Source organism: Musa acuminata, chromosome BXJ3-5 (assembly GCF_036884655.1).
Source record: "Musa acuminata AAA Group cultivar baxijiao chromosome BXJ3-5, Cavendish_Baxijiao_AAA, whole genome shotgun sequence".
Classification (NCBI taxonomy): Eukaryota; Viridiplantae; Streptophyta; class Magnoliopsida; order Zingiberales; family Musaceae; genus Musa; species Musa acuminata.
This window is the reverse complement of record NC_088353.1, coordinates 23,509,320-23,529,452: the sequence shown is the minus strand read 5'-3', so window position 1 is coordinate 23,529,452 and position 20,133 is coordinate 23,509,320. Positions and strand designations below refer to the sequence as shown.

Here is a 20,133-nt window from a genome sequence, read left to right as displayed (position 1 = left end):
TACAGTACGTCGACCTAGATCTAGATCTGGTCGTGTCGCCCTAGATCTGGTCGCCGCTGTAGTGTCGCCCGCCGCTACAGTAACGTCGACCCAGATCTGGTCGCCGCTGCAGTGTCGTCGGCGCTAGAGTACGTCGACCTAGATCTAGATCTGGTCGTGTCGCCCTAGATCTGGTCGCCGCTGCAGTGTCGCCGCCACTACAGTACCGTCGCCCTAGATCTGGTCGCCGCTGCAGTCCCCTCTTACAACTTTTACAAGTGGTTCACACTCTTACAAATTTTCGACGAAAAGGAAGGAGGTGAACACTCAAGCAATTGAAAATAAGGCATGCTAAAAACTTTACAAAGGCTTTTGTCTCAATCTATTGCTTCTCAAAAAGTTGTATTCTCTGTTGAGAATTGAGGAGTATTTATAGACCCCAAGAGGATTCAAATTTGAGCTCCAAATTTGAATTCTCTTGGATTCTCGAAGCTGGCTGTGCCAAAAATATAAATAATTTATATTAAATAAATATAAAAATTAAAATAAATTTCCTTTAAGAGAGGCTCACCTCCTCCTATTTAAGGGGAGGGATTTTTCTCCTTCGTTCCTCACTTAGCCGAGCCCAACAGTAGGAGAAACGAGGAGTTACACCCTACTAACAAGAGGTAGGTTTCCCTTTGGTTCATCGACACCTCGTTTGATTCTTCGACGCATCGTTCTCTCCTACAACCTATTGCCTAATCAGCCTATTGACCTCTACAACTCCGATTTTCTTAGCGTAATTTTCGTTCTTCTTGGCCCGATGCCCGATCCTATTGCCCGACCTTTTGTTGATACGTCGATCGATCCTCCAGCTCGACGTCCAATCTTTTGACATGTCCACTTCGGCCCAACATGATTTTTCTTACTTTAATTATCTCTCCTTAATCGAAGATTCCTACATCACTCAAAGCATATATCAAATAAACACTATCAATTGGTTTCATCATCAAAATCAGAGATTCAACAATCTCCTCCTTTTTTATGATGACAACCAATTGATGACAAAGTTAATCTTAACTCCCCCTATCAATATGCCATATTGATAGAATATTGAATTTAAGTTGAATCAAGTCAAAGCAGTATTTCATCAAGAATATTTCATCATTGCATGCATCATTAGTATAAGTTGAAGTATTGCATGCATAATACCAAATCATCATGTATATTTTTAAAATATAAAATCATCATGCATGATTCTAAATAATTATTCATTATCCTATGCATGATGAGCATCATACCTTCTCCCCCTTTGTCATCAACAAAAAGGAGAAGTGCATCTAGCTAGTTTTTGAAATGTGCAAGTTTTACAATCTAGCAAGTTTTTCATCACTTTACAACATGCATAATCACCAAATCATCATTAATTTAAAAGATGTGCATGATTGCAAAATTTTCAAGTTTACACTTTTGCTTCTTAAGATAGGCAAGATAGTAAGTTCTTTCTTCTCTTTTGAGAAATATAATTTTTGCTTCGTTTGCAAAAGTGTAAGCTAGTAAAATTTTACATCATTTTACAAAATGCAAGCTAGCAATTTGGCAAGTGTTACTTCTCTTTGAAGTATGAAGGCTAGCAAGTTTTTGAAAAAGAATGCAAGTTAGCAAGCTAGAAAGATAGCAATGCATCATTTAGAATATACAAACTAGTAAATTTTACTCCCCCTTTGTCATTGTCAAATAGAAGCGAAGAATACAAGATTGTAATTATTTTCCCTTTACTTCAATCTTCAAATCAAGACAAAGATAAAGTATCATTCTTAATTCAATATGTTAGTGCATTATTATAGTTTCAAATTAAAACGTGTACAATTTCAAAACCTTATATTTCATCCTTACTTCATGCATGATACCAAAAATAAATCAATCATCACTATGGGGATACTCAAGTATTCATGATATATCGTTTTTAGCATAACATTCATGATGCTAAGACATTAAAATTTTTAAACATTTATCACTTCAACATTTTGACATTAAAATTTTACATCATTTATCACTTCATGCATTAAATCAACATTTTGATCATGATACCAAACATTTATCATTTATTTTCTCCTCCTTTTGTCATAGGCAAAAAGAGAGGAATTGTAAAAAGGTGTAAATATTCAAGTCATCATATGAAAGATATCAATACAATTTTGGTGATGAAATATACTTCAAGAACACAAGGAATTATACAAAAAAAAATCATATCATGAAAGACAAGATCATATGAATACTAAAAGACATGATTCATTTTGATAAATATTCTCTTTAATAAAATGTAATAAATCATTGGAGAATAAAAAGTGAGGGATCTTGATTCACATAAGAAAAATATCAAGTTTTGATTTTGAGAATTCAAGATCATGATTTCAATAATGTTTTTTTTAATATGTAGCAAGTAAAATCATAGGAGATCAAATAGTAAAAGATCTTCAAAAAAAATTTTAAGTCATGAATTCCGAAAAAAATATTTTATATAGTAAATGGCAAAAAGAGATATAGGAGAAATAGATTTCAATTCATTCATAAGAAATCTTATTATTCATATTGAAAATCTTCTCTTTAGTAAATAGTAAAAGAAACATAGAAGAACAAGGAAGAGATATTAATTTACATAAAATAGAAAATATCTTAAGAGAAAGTTCATGATTCGATTGGAAAAATCTCATTTAGATTCAAATCATCAAAATCTTTTTCAAAGTCCAAGAGATTCATACTATTGAAAAATCAATAAGATAGGGATTGAGAAATTCTTAAGAAAAATATTTTTCTCCTTTTTTTGTTTGATTTATTTCACACAAGCATGCCGAAGTTTTTTTATACCAAATCAAAGTATGTATCATTGTTTAAGACCGAAAAACAAATATCATCATCAAAATTATCATGACAAAAAATATAACACATTAAACATAAGGCTTCTTTAAACAAGAGATTTGATTTATCATTTTAATTCCAATGATAATATGTTTTCCTTTTTATGTGTTTGATTTTATATAAGTATGCTCAAGTTTTTCATATAAAAGCCTTCCATCTTATTTAAAACCAAAAAGTATATTTCACTACGACAAAGATCAATAAGTCATAAATCATAAAATTATCATGCATAATTTGAAAATATAAACTCATTAAGCATGATTTCATTGAACCTAAGGCATCTTCAATCAAAATCAAAAAGCAATACGGAAATCATCAAGATACACCTTATTGCTTCTTAAAAACATACATGAGATTAATCTCATTAGGTGCACAAACATTAAATTTAAATTTAACATTTTGTTTATTTATGAAAAAAAAATATAATTGCCATGATCAATTTTTTTTTAATTTTTCAAAAATACTAGAGAAAAAAGGATGATCCCCTTTTATTTATTTATTTAACAATTTACATATAATTTTTCTAAACTAATTTAAAAATAACTCATGAAATGCATCAAGTAATTTCAAAATAAAGCAAAGGAGTTTTAGTTACCTCGTCGTTGAAAGTCGTTTATAAGAAGCAAATCACATGAATAGAAATTTATAAAAATGAAATGCTGTCCTCTATCTCATCGTCTTTTCAATAAATCTATGCTTGTCATGTATGAATTTATTGAATGTGACTTTGAGGATGATTTCGGATTTCACAAATGCTTGATTCATACTTATGACATGAGACACATTTTAAATATGAATCATGTTCAATGCTTTAATCATGTTACATCTCCCTTAATTCATTTTATTCTCCTAGATTTATTTACCAAAGAGGATAATCTTACGAATGAATGAAATGATACAAATGAATCACTTATCGATATATTTTTTTGAAATATATATTTAATGTGATGTTGATAATTTGAGATGCATATTGAAATTCATGACATGAGATAATTGAATCCTTGACTTACTCTTTATGTGGCTTAAAATCTTGCTTGATGAGTTATTGTATAAGATTTTGCCTTTACGTCTTAAACTTTCATGCTTAACTTGATTTGGAATAAAAAGACTAAGGCATGCTTAGATGAAAAAGAATCACTGAAAAAAATGCCTTTCCCATCTGATCGAGATTAATGATTTCATGATATTTTGTGAATCTCGAAATTGATTTTGATGACTTGTTTATGAGTTTCAAGTTAACAATTTGACTTGAATGAGTTTTATCTAAATCATAATTGTTACGGTAAGTAACTTTTTAGCCGTGACTTCGGGGTCGACACGGCTGGTTCAGGGCTCCAAATGACTCGGATAAGACGTGACTCCCTTTGAAGTCCCGGGGCGGCGGATGCGGGGGATCTCGCTGGGAAACTCCGCCTTGTCAAGCAGGCTTAACAACGGTCGGGTGCCTGCACACAGGTCGGGTCGGTAGCTCGGCCCGACCCCTCCGTCGGGTGCCTGCACACAGGTCGGGTCGGTAGCTCGGCCCAACCCCTCCGACGATCAAGTCAATGGGGAGTAGTATAGTATTGAGAGATCGATCCCCCCCCCCTTTTCGGTTGGGAGCCGGGGTATTTATACAGGGGGTTTGATGTTACCTGATGGGCCATCCTGCAGGAGGAGGGCCGTACCTCTGATGGCGTCTGTCGTCGTCGCGGGCGTTGCGTGGAGAGCCGAGCTTCGGCAGGGTGAGGGGAGCGTCGGTCAGCCGAGGGGGTCTGGGTACGGTGGGTGTGGGCGCATGTCGTGTCGTCATTAACGTTCGTTCTGGGGCAGTGTGCCGCACAGGGTGTTCGACGTGGGGGGTGTATTATGTCAAATCCGGGGTGCTATGTCAGGTCAGATTTTTACCCCTATCATATGCCCCATCCGAAAGGAGCTATGCGTTGGTTTTGCATGTGGGGAGTCCGATGCATGGCTTCCTGCTTCAGGCGTGCTCTTCGTGTGGGTCTGAGAGGCGCGCCGTAGACGGATCGATCGCGTGAACGCTTCTTGAGCAGCGCTAGGCCGAGACACGCAACTCTATCGGGAGGCCGAGCAGGGTTGGACTCGGGGCCAATAGAGCCGATGAGGATCGAGAGCTGAGGGCCGAGGAGCACAACGCAGGCGGGGTGACCGCGCAGGTGTGTCTCGGGATGTGATGGAGCCGAGGGCAGAGGAGCACAACGCAGGCGGGGTGACCGCGCAGGTGACTCGGGATGGCGTAAAGCCGAGGGCCGAGGAGCACAACGCAGGCGGGGTGACTGCGCAGGTGTGATTCGGGATGGCGTAAAGCCGAGGGCCGAGGAGCACAACGTAGGCAGGGTGACCGCGCAGGTGTGACTCGGGATGACATAAAGCCGAGGGCCGAGGAGCACAACGCAGGCGGGGTGACCGCGCAGGTGTGACTCAGGATGGCGTAAAGCCGAGGGCCGAGGAGCACAACGTAGGCGGGGTGACCGCGCAGGTGTGACTCGGGATGGCGTAAGGCCGAGGGCCAAGGAGCACAACGCAGGCAGGGTGACCACGCAGGTGTGACTCGGGATGACGTAAAGCCGAGGGCCGAGGAGCACAACGCAGGCTGGGTGACTGCGCAGGTGTGACTCGGGATGGCGTAAAGCCGAGGGCCGAGGAGCACAACGCATGCGGGGTGACCGCGCAAGTGTGACTCGGGATGGCGTAAAGCTAAGGGCCGAGGAGCACAACGCAGGCGGGGTGACCACGCAGGTGTGACTCGGGATGGCGTAAAGCCGAGGGCCGAGGAGCACAACGCAGGCGGGGTGACCGCGTAGGTGTGACTCGGGATGGTGTAAAGCTGAGGGCCGAGGAGCACAACGCAGGTGGGGTGACCGCGTAGGTGTGACTTGGGATGGCGTAAAGCTGAGGGCCGAGGAGCACAACGCAGGCGGGGTGACCACGCAGGTGTGACTCAGGATGGCGTAAAGCCGAGGGCCGAGAAGCACAACGCAGGCGGGGTGACCGCGCAGGTGTGACTCGGGATGGCGTAAAGTCGAGGGCCGAGGAGCACAACGCAGGCGGGGTGATCGCGCAGGTGTGACTCGGGATGGCGTAAAGCCGAGGGCCGAGGAGCACAACGCAGGCGGGGTGACCGCGCAGGTGTGACTCGGGATGACATAAAGCCGAGGGCCGAGGGGCCGAGTAACACGACCAAGTGGGCAGGACGCGAGGACGCGGCCTCGGGCACCACACAACTGAGGAACACGGCAGGCGGTTGGGCCGCGCCGCGGTGAGTCTCGGTAGAGATTCGGCCGAGGCGCTTGGTGCAGGTAGGTTGTAACCGAGGTGATGGCCCCGGGCGTAACACGACCGAGGCGATACTTGGCTTTTGATCAGTGTTTGGTTGTTTTGACCATTGTGCGGGCGCGGGCAGCCGAGTTGCCATGCCTTTTGGGCGTCGTCGGTTTTCGAGGTTGATATGATTAGGGGCTCCGTACTTCGCACCGCGCTGTGATTAAGAGTCGTGCCAGCCAAAGTTATGGCGATGCAGCTTTTGCATCTTCGCAGCACATCTCAGGAGGGGAAGGGTCGCCGCTTCGGCGGGAAACAGGCTATAAATAGCGCTCCGTCGGTCTCTTTCACTTCTTGGTACCTGCATTCGCTTCAACCCCCTCTTTGGGTGACTTGGCCTAGCACTCTTCAGCCGCCCTGCCTTCCCAAAAGCTCGGTAAGGATGGCTTCCCCTCCGTCATCGTCTCCTTCTTCGCCTCCTCTTTCCGGTGCCGCCGGTGAGGAGGTGGCGTTGGCGAGCCCCCGCTCGTCGTCCGAGGAATGGGCCACCAAAGCCCTTGAATCGCTGATGTGGCCGCACGACCTCGACTCCACCATGAGCGAGTCGTCGCTGGGCCTCCTTCGGGACCGTTATGGTATCCCAATGGAGTTCACGCTCCTTGCCCCTGAGCCGGGGAAGCGGGCGTATGATCCCATTCCTAGGGCCTTTGCCCTAATCGTAGATGCCTTCGAAGCTGGACTACGCCTACCGTTCCACCTGGTCATAACCTCCTGTGTCGCGTGGTGGCGCATTTTTCCTTCTCAGATGGCGCCGAATTCTTGGCGCTACCTGGTGGCGTTCCTCGGGGAATGCTACTACGCCCGAATCACCCCGAGCCGGTCTCTTTACCTTTCCTGTTTTCGCATGTCCAGGGGGTCGGGGGGCTATTACTTGTCCGCCCAACCAGGTTTCCGGGTCAGCGGTGTTGAATCTCGGATTTTGATGATAAAATCAATTGATGAGTTATTTGATCTAATCCATATTATTGAGTTAAGTATGCAGGATTAACTATGATAACTAGAAAACACAAAGCAAGAATACCGGAGTCAAGTTCGATGAACGTTTAAGAGTCCGAAGAATCGTCGGAGATGCTGATGGAACCAACCGAGAAGAAATCGGGAACCTATTGGAAGTTCGCCGAAGAGATCGTCGTAGGTTCGCAGAGATCACCGAGAAGTCTCGGCTACTCATTAAAGTCATCATAAGTTCAGGAGCGTGCTTGGACCCCGTCGGAAGAAGTTCGTCGGAAAGCTCGCCGGAACAAGACTTGACGTTCGCGGTTGATAAAATTGCTTAGGATGTGTATTGTTATGTAGTTCACTTGTAATTAGGATTAGGATTAAGAAGATCCTATATCCTGGTTATGGGCCAATTGGGCCCGAGTTCGGACTAGTTTAGGCCAAGATTGAAGCCCAACTAGTCGGGCTGAAAACACTGTAGTCGGGCTGAAAACACTGTAGGTGGTGGCACCGCCTGGCTTGGCGGTGGCACCGCCCAGCACCCGAGAGCTGGGCGGTGACACCTCCTGGGCTGGGCGGTTGCACCGCCCAGCACCCGAGCACTGGGCGGTGGCACCGCCAACATCGGGAAACCAAAGAGAATTCAAATTTGGAGCCCAAATTTTGGAGCCCAAATTTGAATCCTCTTGAGGCCTATAAATACCCCTCAAAACTCAGCTGAGAATACAACTTTTTGTGTAGCAAAAGTTTGAGAGAAAGGTCTTAGAAAAGTGTTAGCTTGTCTTCTTTTCAATTTGCTAGTGTTCACCTCATCTCTTCTCGAAAATCTGTAAGAAAGTGAACCGCTTGTAAAGAGTTGTAAGAGGGGTATTTACCCTTCCATTTCAAGAGACTTGCTAGTGGAAGGTGGGAGCCTCATCGAAGAGGGGCCTCGCAAGTGGAGTAGGTCATTTGACCGAACCACTCTAAAATTGGCGTGATTCTTGGTTTGCATTTCATTATTGCTATTTACATTATTGCAAACCTTCTTATATGCTTTAAGTTCCTTATTACTTTTGCTGCACATATTTAAGAATACGCTTTCAAGATTAAGCTTTTCAAGTTCCGTTCTTATCGTACGAAAGATTTACTAAAACCGAAGTTTTAATCCGCTGCACTAATTCACCCCCCCCTCTTAGTGCCGCTCCGATCCTAACAATTGGTATCAGAGCAAGGTTATCTCTCATATTTGGTTTAATACCCAAGAGAGATGGCTTACTCCGGCATGCAAGAGGGTCATTCTATTGCACGACCACCTTTCTTTAATGGGTCGGATTACACATATTGGAAGACTCGCATGAGGATCTTCCTCATTTCTATGGACTTTGAGCTTTGGTCTATTGTCGAGAATGGATTTCAAAAATCTTCTCTTCCGATGAGCGAATGGAATGAATTGGAGAAGAAGGTTTTTGCTTTAAATGCAAAGGCTATGAATGCCTTGTTTTGTGCACTAGACAAAAACGAATTTAATCGTGTTTCAATTTGTGATTCGGCTTTTGATATTTGGAGAACTCTTGAGGTCACTCATGAAGGCACTAGCCGAGTGAAAGAGTCCAAAATCAACATCCTTGTGCACTCTTATGAACTTTTCCGAATAAAACCAAGTGAGTCCATCGGAGACATGTACACCCGGTTTACGGATGTCATCAATGGACTCAAAGCTCTTGGTAAAGATTTTACTAACTTTGAACTAGTAACTAAAATCTTAAGATCCCTCCCTAAAAGTTGGGATCCAAAAGTCACGGCCATTCAAGAGGCCAAAGACCTTAAAGTATTCCCTCTTGAAGAACTCATTGGGTCTCTAATGACCTATGATATGACATGTCAAGCTCATGACGAGCTCGAGAACCCCCTTCCAAAGAACAGGAAGGATATGACACTCAAATCACAAGAAGACCACTTGAAAGGAACATCAAGTGATGAGGACAGTGACAATGACATTGCACTTTTGACTCAAAAATTCAAAAAATATTTAAGGAAGAACAAATTTAAAAATAATATAAAAAATAAATTTGAACAAAAGAAGGACCAAGTGATTTGCTATGAATGCAAAAAACCGGGACACTACAAGAACGATTGCCCTCAAGCCAAAAAGAGAACATCAAAGAAGAAGGCGCTAAAGGCAACGTGGGATGATTCAAGTGCATCCGAAGAAGAGGAGTCCAACACCGAGCAAGTTGCTCATTACGCGCTAATGGCTTTAGGAGAAGAGGTATGTGATTTATTTAATGAAGATTTATCTTTTGAAGAACTCTCTATCGCTTTTCATGAATTATTTGATGAATGTAGAACTGTTAGCAAGAAGTTAAGTATCTTAAATAAAGAGCATGCTTTGCTACAAGATAAGTTTGATAATATTCAAACTCCTCCATGCTCTAAGTGTGAGCATTTAGAAGCAATAAAAAATGAAAATTTGCTTCTTAAAGAAACCTTAAACAAGTTTAAGGTTGGTAGCAAAGGATTAGATATGATCCTTGCACACAAGGGTCACATCGCAAATAGAAATGGAATTGGATTTGTAAAAGGATTACATCAAAATCCTACCACTTTCATAAAATGACCTACATTACATGTTTCCTCTTATATGCAATGCAACTTCTGTTGCAAATCCGGACATATTGCCTACAAATGTCCATTTAGGAAAATGAGTTCACAAAAATTAATATGGGTTCCTAAAGGAACTATAAAGGATTCAATAATAAATAACAAAGTTAGTGGGTCAATTTTTGAGGCACCCAAAATCAAATGGGTACCTAAAAATCATCCTCTTTTGTAGACAAACCCACAAGCTAGGAGCAAGAGATGGTATCTCGATAGTGGATGCTCAAGACATATGACTGGAGATCCATCTCATTTCTCTATGCTCACTAGCAAAGAAGAAGGGTACGTCACCTTCGGAGACAACAACAAAGTCAAAATCATTGGCAAGGGAACTATTGGTAACAAATTTAGTTTTTCCATTGATGATGTTTTACTAGTTGATGGATTGAAACACAATCTCTAAAGTATTAGTCAACTATGCGATAAAGGTTATATCGTTAGGTTTGAATCAAATATGTGCATTATTGAAAAACCAAATCATAACATGACTATGATTGCGTTAAAACAAAATAATGTCTATACCATCAATCTTGATGAACTAAGTAATGAAATGTGTTTTTCCGCCGTAAATGATGATGCTTGGCTTTGGCATAGGAGATTAGGTCATGCAAGCATGAAAACAATATCTAAAATCTCATCTCAAAAACTAGTATGAGGGATTCCGAATATGAAGTTTATTAAGGATAAGGTATGCGATGCATGTCAACTAGGGAAACAAATAAAAACAAGCTTCAAACCAAAAAATCAAATTAGCACCACTAGACCATTACAATTGATCCATTTGGACTTATTTGGACCAATTGATACAACAAGTCTAGGTGGAAGCAAATATGCTTTTGTGATTGTGGATGACTACTCTAGATACACTTGGACCTATTTCTTAATTCACAAAAGTGATTGTTTCAAGTGTTTCTCTAAATTTTGTAAACTCACTCAAAATGAAAAAGGTTTCATGATTTCATCAATACGAAGTGATCATGGTGGCGAATTTCAAAACCATGACTTTCAAAATTTTTGTGAAGTTAATGGATACAATCATAACTTCTCCACTCCGAGAAATCCCCAACAAAATGGAGTAGTTGAAAGAAAAAATAGAAACCTACAAGAAATGGCAACAACTATGTTAAATGAACATAGTTTACCTAAGTATTTTTGGGCCGAAGCCGTAAATACGGCTTGCTACATCATGAATAGAGTTCTAATAAGACCTTCCTTATCAAAAACTCCCTATGAATTATGGAATAACAAAAAATCAAATATTTCCTATTTTAAAGTTTTCGGTTGTAAATGCTTTATTTTAAATGAAAGAGATGCCTTAGGAAAATTTGATGCTAAATCCGATGAAGGCATCTTTCTTGGTTACTCTTCCGTTTCGAAAGCTTTTCGGGTTTTTAATAAAAGAACTTTAGTAATTGAAGAGTCTATTCATGTAGTCTTTAATGAAGTCTCAAATTTTAAGAAAAATGATTTTGACGATGATCTTGGTTTTGATAATTTGAATTTAAATGAACCCCTTCCTCAAAATAGCAACTTGGATGCACCTTCTTCCGAAATTTCCTTACCTAAGGAATGGAAGTATATAGATGCTCATCCAAAGGAGCTAATTATAGGGGATACATCTAAAGGGATTCAAACTCGTTCCTCTTTCAAGAATTTTTGTGCTAATGCCGCCTTCCTCTCTCAAATCGAACCTAAGTGCATTGACGAGGCCATAAAAGATGATTTTTGGGTTATTGCAATGCAAGATGAATTAAATCTTGTATGTTTTTTGTCAAAAAAAACAAAAAAATCAAAAAACTATGTTTTTTGTCAAAAAAAAAAATTAGATGTGGGTGAGGTATTTAAGTCACTATTAAATTATTTTAACTTACCAAAAAAAAAAGATGAATTAAATCAATTTGAGAGAAATAAGGTGTGGGAGCTTGTTCCTAGACCTAGTGACCATTTAGTCATTGGTACTAAGTGGGTCTTTAGAAACAAGCAAGACGAAAATGGTATCGTGGTTAGAAACAAGGCTAGATTAGTGGCCAAAGGTTTCAACCAAGAAGAAGGTATCGATTACGAAGAAACCTTCGCTCCCGTGGCTCGATTAGAAGCCATAAGGATGCTCCTTGCCTATGCTAGTAGTTATAATTTTAAACTATTTCAAATGGATGTCAAAAGTGCCTTCTTGAATGGTTTTATTTCCGAAGAAGTATATGTCGAACAACCTCCCGGATTTGAAAATACTCTTTTTCCTAATCATGTATTCAAATTGACTAAGGCTCTCTATAGCTTGAAACAAGCTCCTAGAGCTTGGTATGAAAGGCTTAGTTCCTTTCTTATTTTAAATAATTTTACCAAAGGCAAGGTTGATACTACATTGTTTATTAAACATTTTGAAAATAAATTTCTTATTATGCAAATTTATGTTGACGATATTATTTTTGGCTCTTCGGATGAATCACTATGTGAATCATTTGCCAAATCTATGAGTCATGAATTCGAAATGAGTTTAATGGGGGAATTAACTTTCTTTTTAGGATTACAAATCAAACAACTTAAGGATGGTATATTTCTTAACCAATCTAAATATACGTTAGAATTGTTAAAACGATTTAACATGGATAATTCAAAAGCAATAAACACCCCTATGAGTACTGCGACTAAGTTAGATATGGATGAAATTAGTGAAAATTTCGATCAAAAAATATATAGGGGTATGATAGGTAGTCTACTCTACCTTACCGCGACTAGACCAGATATCATGTTTAGTGTAGGACTTTATGCTAGGTTTCAATCAAATCCTAAACTATCTCATCTTAAAAGTGTTAAAAGAATATTTAGGTATCTTAAAGGAACTCCAAATTTAGGTTTATGGCATCCAAAATCTGAAAATTTTGATTTAATGGCTTATGCGGATGCCGATTTTGGCAGATGTAGAATAGATAGAAAAAGTACATCCGGAACATGCCAATTTTTAGGACATGCACTTGTTTCTTGGACTTCCAAGAAACAAAATTCAGTAGCACTATCTACAGCAGAAGCCGAATACATTGCTGCAAGTGCATGCTGTGCACAAGTTGTTTGGATGAAAAACACATTAGAAGACTATGGAATTCACTTTAAAAATATTCCCATAAAATGTGATAATACTAGTGCCATATGTCTTACTAAAAATCCAATTCAACATTCTAGAACTAAGCACATCGACGTTAGGCATCATTTCATACGCGATCATGTCCTTAACAATGATGTTGTTCTAGAATTCATTGACACAAAGCATCAATTAGCAGATATATTCACAAAAGCCTTGAATGAAGACCAATTTGAATTCATTAGAAGGGAATTAGGTATGTTAAATTGTCCCTAAATAATAAACTTGTTTAATTGGATTTTCCGTAAAATTTTTCATCTTCTTTCCATCTCTCGGTGAATCTAATCCTTCTCCTTCAAATTCCATATGACATGTTGTGAAATCTCGAAATCGATTTTGATAACTTGATTATGAATTTCAAGTTAGCAATTTGATTTAAATAAGTTTTATCTAAATCATAACCTTGATCTTGCAAAATTGGAATCACAAATAATATCTTTTGGCATTCATGAATTGATAAATATGAAAGTATTGGCATTCATGACTTGAATTTGCTTAAATTAATCATTCTCCTATGTTTCAAAATCCTTTAAATGCCTTATATGATAAATTGAAAAGCAATATTGAGATTCTAATGTATTTAACGATTTAAATGAGTTTGTATTCGAATTATGATCTTGACTTCGTGAGATTACTACTTGAATTTTTATCCCAATCTCTCTCTTGTACATCTACAATTTCTGTTATTTATAGAAAGAAGAGATTAGATAATATGAATGCATGCTGAATTTTCCTCTAAAATGATCTCTGCATAAATATTTTTGCATACTTAATTTTTCAATGATAAAATCGTTGTATGACAAACTATGTGCTTCAAGTCTCATTTCCCTTTTTGTTGATGACAAAGGGGGAGAAAAGTGATGACTTATATCATTCTTAATAGCATGCCAAAATATGAATTGCAAAATCCTTGAAAATATCGTAAGATTGATTGATCATATTGAATGCATGTCTAAAATGTATAATCATGCAATTCAAGTTGAAAATCTTTATCTCTTGTCATAGTAAAATTTGTCTCTTATCTTTTGACTTGAAAAAGATTTTCATCAAAGTTTCGCATTTACATTATGCTTAATAAGAATAACGATAAGTTCTACGGTTAGAGCTTATCGATTTATACTTGAATTCAATGGATGAAATTCAAGTATTTTATCTTCTCATAATATGGCATATAGATAGGGGGAGTTACGTTTAACTCCGTCATCAATTGATTGTCATCATCAAAAAGGGGGAGATTGTTGAATCTCGGATTTTGATGATAAAATCAATTGATGAGTTATTTGATCTAATCCATATTATTGAGTTAAGTATGCAGGATTAACTACGATAACCAGAAAATACAAAGCAAGAATACCGGAGTCAAGTTCGATGAACGTTTAAGAGTCCGAAGAATCGTCGGAGATGCTGATGGAACCAACCGAGAAGAAATCGGGAACCTATTGGAAGTTCGCCGAAGAGATCGTCGTAGGTTCGCAGAGATCACCGAGAAGTCTCGGCTACTCATTAAAGTCATCATAAGTTCAGGAGCGTGCTTGGACCCCGTCGGAAGAAGTTAGTCGGAAAGCTCGTCGGAACAAGACTTGACGTTCGCGATTGATAAAATTGCATAGGATGTGTATTGTTATGTAGTTCACTTGTAATTAGGATTAGGATTAAGAAGATAATCCTATATCCTGGTTATGGGCCAATTGGGCCCGAGTTCGGACTAGTTTAGGCCAAGATTGAAGCCCAACTAGTGGCTGAAAACATTGTAGTTGGGCTGAAAACACTGTAGGCGGTGGCACCGCCTGGCTTGGCGGTGGCACCGCCCAGCACTCGAGAGCTGGGCGGTGACACCTCCTGGGCTGGGCGGTGGCACCGCTTGGCTGGGCGGTGGCACCGCCAGCATCGGGAAACCAAAGAGAATTCAAATTTGGAGCCCAAATTTGAATCCTCTTGAGGCCTATAAATACCCCTCAAAACTCAGCTGAGAATACAACTTTTTGTGTAGCAAAAGTTTGAGAGAAAGGTCTTAGAAAAGTGTTAGCTTGTCTTCTTTTCAATTTGCTAGTGTTCACCTCATCTCTTCTCGAAAATCTGTAAGAGAGTGAACCACTTGTAAAGAGTTGTAAGAGGGGTATTTACCCTTCCATTTCAAGAGACTTGCTAGTGGAAGGTGGGAGCCTCATCGAAGAGGGGCCTCGCAAGTGGAGTAGGTCATTTGACCGAACCACTCTAAAATTGGCGTGATTCTTGGTTTGCATTTCATTATTGCTATTTACATTATTGCAAACCTTCTTATATGCTTTAAGTTCCTTATTACTTTTGCTGCACATATTTAAGAATATGCTTTCAAGATTAAGCTTTTCAAGTTCCGTTCTTATCGTACGAAAGATTTACTAAAACCGAAGTTTTAATCCGTTGCACTAATTCACCCCCCCCCCTCTTAGTGCCGCTCCGATCCTAACAAGCGGGGCTCCTTCCAGCAACAAGGGGTGGAAGGAGCGCTTCTTCTATGTCTACCATCCGGAGAGTTGGAGCTTCGGGCTCCGGTGGGCTGCGCGCGCAGTTGATAACACTGCCCCGGCCTTGGATGAGGGGGAGCTCCGAGCCCTTCGAAGATTGAAGGAGATCCTCCCATCTTCCCGAGTCATCTGAAAGATGACCGAGGCGTGGTTGGTCGAGGTGGGCTTGACCCCGGTACCTCGAGGTATGCCTTGAGAAGGTGGCAGTAGGCCCTCATGTTTTATTTTCCTCTTTCGGGGTGCTCACCGAGGCCGATGTGTTTTCGCAGAGATGGTGAACCTTGCTGCAGTGCGCGGAGGACGCGCCCCGTTCACAGCATCTCCACGGCGTCAGGTCGGCCTAGGCGCCGGCACAAGAGAGGCGCCAGTGGAGCTCGAGGATGCCCGCCCTCGGAAGAAGGCCAAGGTCGGTGCTTCGAAGAAACCGACTCCCCCGCGGGCTCAGGAGAGCGTGGGGGCGGCGGAGTCAGGCTCGCACGACAGGCGAGGGCGTGGTCGGGGCGAGGCAGGCCCGAGCAACGAGGCGGGGAAGGCGTCGCAGGAGCCCACGATCCGGGACTTATGCCGTCTGCCCGCGGGGCCGTCGAACGACTTCTACCAAGCACGCCTGATGGGTGAGCTTTCCGAAGGCCAACCGTCTGACCGGTTGGTAGCCCGCTGGGGGGGGCTGACCCGCGGGACCCAGGTGTGGGCCGATGCGGAGACCGCGGCTGCGTTCATCCAAGGGGGGCTGCATCCCGACCTGGCTTGCGAAATGTATACTCTGCCGTCAGACATCCTGCTCGGTAAATCCGTGAAGTCGCTGCTGTGGGTAAGTGCTCCACTGTTGGCTTCCGACCCATGACGCAACCGAGGGTTGAGGTCAGCACTACGTTATGGCGTTGGCAGATCGTGTTCGCGACTCGAGCCGGGCCTTGGGTATTTTGTGCGATCGCAACGCCGAGCTACGCAGGCAGCTTGAGGAGGTTCGTGCGGGGGCGGCTCCTGAGGCGGTCGCGGCAGCCGAGCAGCGCTCCTCGGAGCTTGAAGAGGAGGTGACGCGTCTCCGGGCTGAGGCAGGGGCGACCGAGGCTGAGGTCCTTCGCCTAAGGTCCGAGGCGAAGGCGGCTGAGGAGGAGAAAGACAACCTCCGAAGGCTCCTAGAGGGGGCGTAGTCCGAGGCTTGCCTGGCCCGAGGCGAGGCGGTCGCCCTTACCCAGCGGCTGGAGGGGGCTTTGGCTGACGCGAACGGGGCCTCGGAAGCCCTGGCGGCCGAGCGGGAGCGGCGGCCAGAGAAGGAGAGGGAAATAATCGAAGCCTACAAGCAATCCCCCGGCTTCCAACTCGGGCTGGTTCGGTCAGGGCAGGTTACCTACGAGTATGGGTACCGGATAGCCCTGGGCCGATTCCGGACGTGCCATCCCGGGTTGGGGGTCGAGGCAGATCCTTTTACCTCGCACCCCGAGGACTTAGACGTAGACATGCCAGAGGAGGTTCCTTTCGACGATAGCGTCGGGGGCCCCGATGGCTTAGGGCAGTCTTGAAGTCGGCTCAGCCGAGCCGTTTTAGCTTCTTGTAACTTTTGTAGTCTTCGGGTCAAGTCGCAGTTGTAATCCCGTGCTTCATAAAATCTTCTCCCAGTGTGCCTTTTCGCTTCGAGAGTTGTCTTGTATTCTCATGCTTCAGAAATAAAGGTCCTTTCCCCGTATGTCTTTGAGCTTCAGAAATTGCACAGCTTCGACTTGGGAGATGTTAACACGGGTATTGACCTTAGACAAAGAACTTTTTAAGGTTCTGGATGTTCCACGTTCTCGGCAAGGAGGAACCGTCCATCGCTGTGAGCCGATACGTACCCGGTCGGACCACGCCGGCGACCCGATATGGTCCCTCCCACTTAGGGGCCAGCTTCCCCCTCGTTCGGGTCGGGTCGCTGACCTCGGCCCTTCGTAGGACTAGATCGCCTAACTTGATCGGTCAGGGTCGTACCTTTCTGTTGTAAACCCTGGCGACGGCTCTCTGGTGAGAGAGGGCCTTCAGGTGCACGTCGGCGCGTCGCTCCTCGAGCATGTCGAGGCTGGCGCGAAGTCCCTGGTTCGAGGCTTCCTCGTCGTAGCTCCTCGTCCGAAGCGTGGCGATAGCCATCTCGGGTGGTAGGATGGCCTCGGTTCCGAACGTCAAGCTGTACGGGGATTGTTCGGTCGTACTATTGGGAGTGGTGCGCAGCGACCATAACACACTGGGGAGCTCGTCCGTCCAGGTCGATCGGGCCGCATACACTCTTCTTTTGAGGCCATCCAAGATGGACCGGTTGGTTACCTCGGCCAACTCGTTCGTCTAAGGGTGGGCCACCGAGCTGAACCTTAGTTGAATGCCATGACCGGCGCAGAATTCCCGAAAGCTTGTGCCTGCGAACTGAGGTTCGTTGTCGGTGATAATGGCCCTGGGCAACCCGAACCGAGTTACCAGGTTCTTCCACATGAATTTCTCCATTTGATGTGACGTGATCGTCGCCAGTGGCTCGGCCTCGACCCACTTTGTGAAGTAGTCTACTCCTACAATTATGTACTTCCGTTGTCCAGAAGCCGGCGGGAAGGGACCGAGGAGGTCCTGCCCCCACTGGGCAAACGGCCATGCGTAGTCGATGGGGCAGAGCGGGACCGAGGGTTGTCGGGGTGCGCGGGCGTGTTGCTGGCACAACCGCACCGCTGCACGTAGGCTTTCGCATCTCGGCACATGGTTGGCCAGTAGTAGCCTTGGCGGAGTATCTTGTGCGCCAAGGTTCGTCCGCCGATGTGTTCGCCGCAGACCCCCTCGTGAGTTTCGGCCAGGACTGTCCGTGCTTCGTCAGGCTCCAAGCATCGCAGGAGGGGATGGGTGAAGGACCGTTTGTAAAGCCGACCACTCTCCTCGGCGTACCACGCGTGTGTGCGGCGCAGACGCCGAGCTGCGACTTCGTCGAGGGGGAGAGTTCCATCCCGCTTGAAGCGCAGCAACTCTTGCACCCACGTGGTCGGCGCACCGCCTAGGGCCATAGTCGCTACTTCGATGGTGCGAGCGGGGAGCTCCTCAATCTCTGGCCACGCTTCGGGGGTTTGTCTTGACGCCAGCTTAGCGAGCGCATCGGCTCGCTCGTTTTCCTCCCTCGGAACATTAGATAATGTAAAGTAAGGGAATCTCGGGGTTAGGTCTCTTACTCGTGCCAAGTATTTTGCCATGGTTGCGTCCCGAGCTTCATATCCACCGCTGAGCTGTTTGGCCACAAGTTGCGAGTCGGTGAGGACGTGTATTGCGTCCACCTGCATCTCGAGGGCCAGCCTCAATCCCGCTAGGAGTGCCTTGTATTCCGCCTCGTTATTAGTGGCTTTAAACCTGAAGCGGAGGGAACGCTCGAACGAGCATCCGTCAGGGGCGAGGAGGACCAGCCCCGCTCCGGCACCCCTCGAGTTGGCCGAGCCGTCCACGTGTAGGATCCAAGCCTCAGGGGTTTGCTCGGGATCTCTGTCCATCGGAGCTAACTCCGCGACGAAGTCGGCTACCGCCTGGGCCTTCATGGCGGTCCTGGGTACGTAACTGATATCATGTTCACCGAGCTCCACCGCCCATCGGAGGAGCCGACCTTCAACATCGAATTTTGTTAAGACCTGCCGGAGAGGCTGGTCGGTGATGACTTCCACCGGGTGCGCCTGGAAGTAAGGGCGCAACTTCCGAGCCGAGAGCACCAGGGCGAGTGCGAGTTTTTCTATCGATGGGTAGCGCTCTTCAAGTCCACTCAGGGCGTGGCTGACATAGTAGATCGGGAGTTGTGGGCCGGAGCTTTCCTTGACAAGGACGGAGCTGACCGCATGCGGGGAGGCTGCTAGGTAGAGTCCCAGCTTCTCGTCGGGGGAGACAGAGGCGAGCCGAGGGAGGCTGGCCAGGTGCTGCTTTATCTGCTTTAAAGCCTCCTCGCATTCCGATGTCCATTGGAAATTCTTCGGGTTTTTGAGCGCCTTGAAGACCGGGAGGCAGCGATCGCCCGATCGGGCGAGGAAGCGGGACAGGGCGACAAGTCTTCCGTTGAATCGCTGCAGGTCCTTAACCGTCCGAGGGGACTGCATATCGATTATTGCCTGTACCTTCTCCGGGTCGGCGTCGATTCCTCTCTGGTGTACAATGAATCCTACGAACTTCCCGGAGGTGACGCCGAAAGCGCACTTTGTGGGATTGAGCCGCATGCCGAACTTGCGCAGCGTGGCGAAGGCCTCGGCCAGGTCGGCAAGGTGCGTTCCGGCCTCTCGGCTTTTCACAATCATGTCATCCACGTAGACTTCCATGTTTCTGCCGATTTGATGGGCAAACATCTTGTTTACCGTCCTCTGGTATGTGGCCCCGACATTTTTTAACCCGAACGACATGACCTTGTAGAAGTATATCCTTGATCGGTGAGGAAAGCCGTATGTTCTTTGTCTTCGGGCGCCATCCTGATTTGGTTGTACCCTGAATAGGCATCCATGAAAGAGAGGCGTGCGTGCCCCGCCGTCGCGTCGACTAGCTGGTCGATCTTCGGGAGGGGATAGCAGTCTTTAGGACACGCACTGTTGAGACTGGTGTAGTCAACGCACATCCTCCAGCTTCCATTGTGTTTTTTCACGAGAACTACATTGGACAACTACTGAGGATACTTGGCTTCTTCTATGAAGCCTGCCGCTAAGAGTCGGTCCACCTCCACTTGTATGGCGCGTTGTTGGTCAG

The 20,133-nt window shown here is 44.5% G+C and overlaps 1 protein-coding gene across 1 annotated transcript; it reads right to left on the bottom strand.

The window, feature by feature from the left end:
* Positions 1-17,960: 17,960 nt before the first annotated feature.
* On the bottom strand, positions 17,961-19,715 carry LOC135638367 (uncharacterized). The gene has a single exon (XM_065151480.1). The coding sequence runs from the start codon at positions 19,713-19,715 to the stop codon at positions 17,961-17,963; it is 1,755 nt and encodes a 584-aa protein (XP_065007552.1).
* Between the last annotated feature and the right edge of the window lie 418 nt (positions 19,716-20,133).

What these genes read in the sequence shown, in the direction of transcription:
- LOC135638367 (XM_065151480.1), bottom strand. Translation starts at nt 19,715, where the DNA reads ATGGAAGTCTACGTGGATGACATGATTGTGAAAAGCCGAGAGGCCGGA.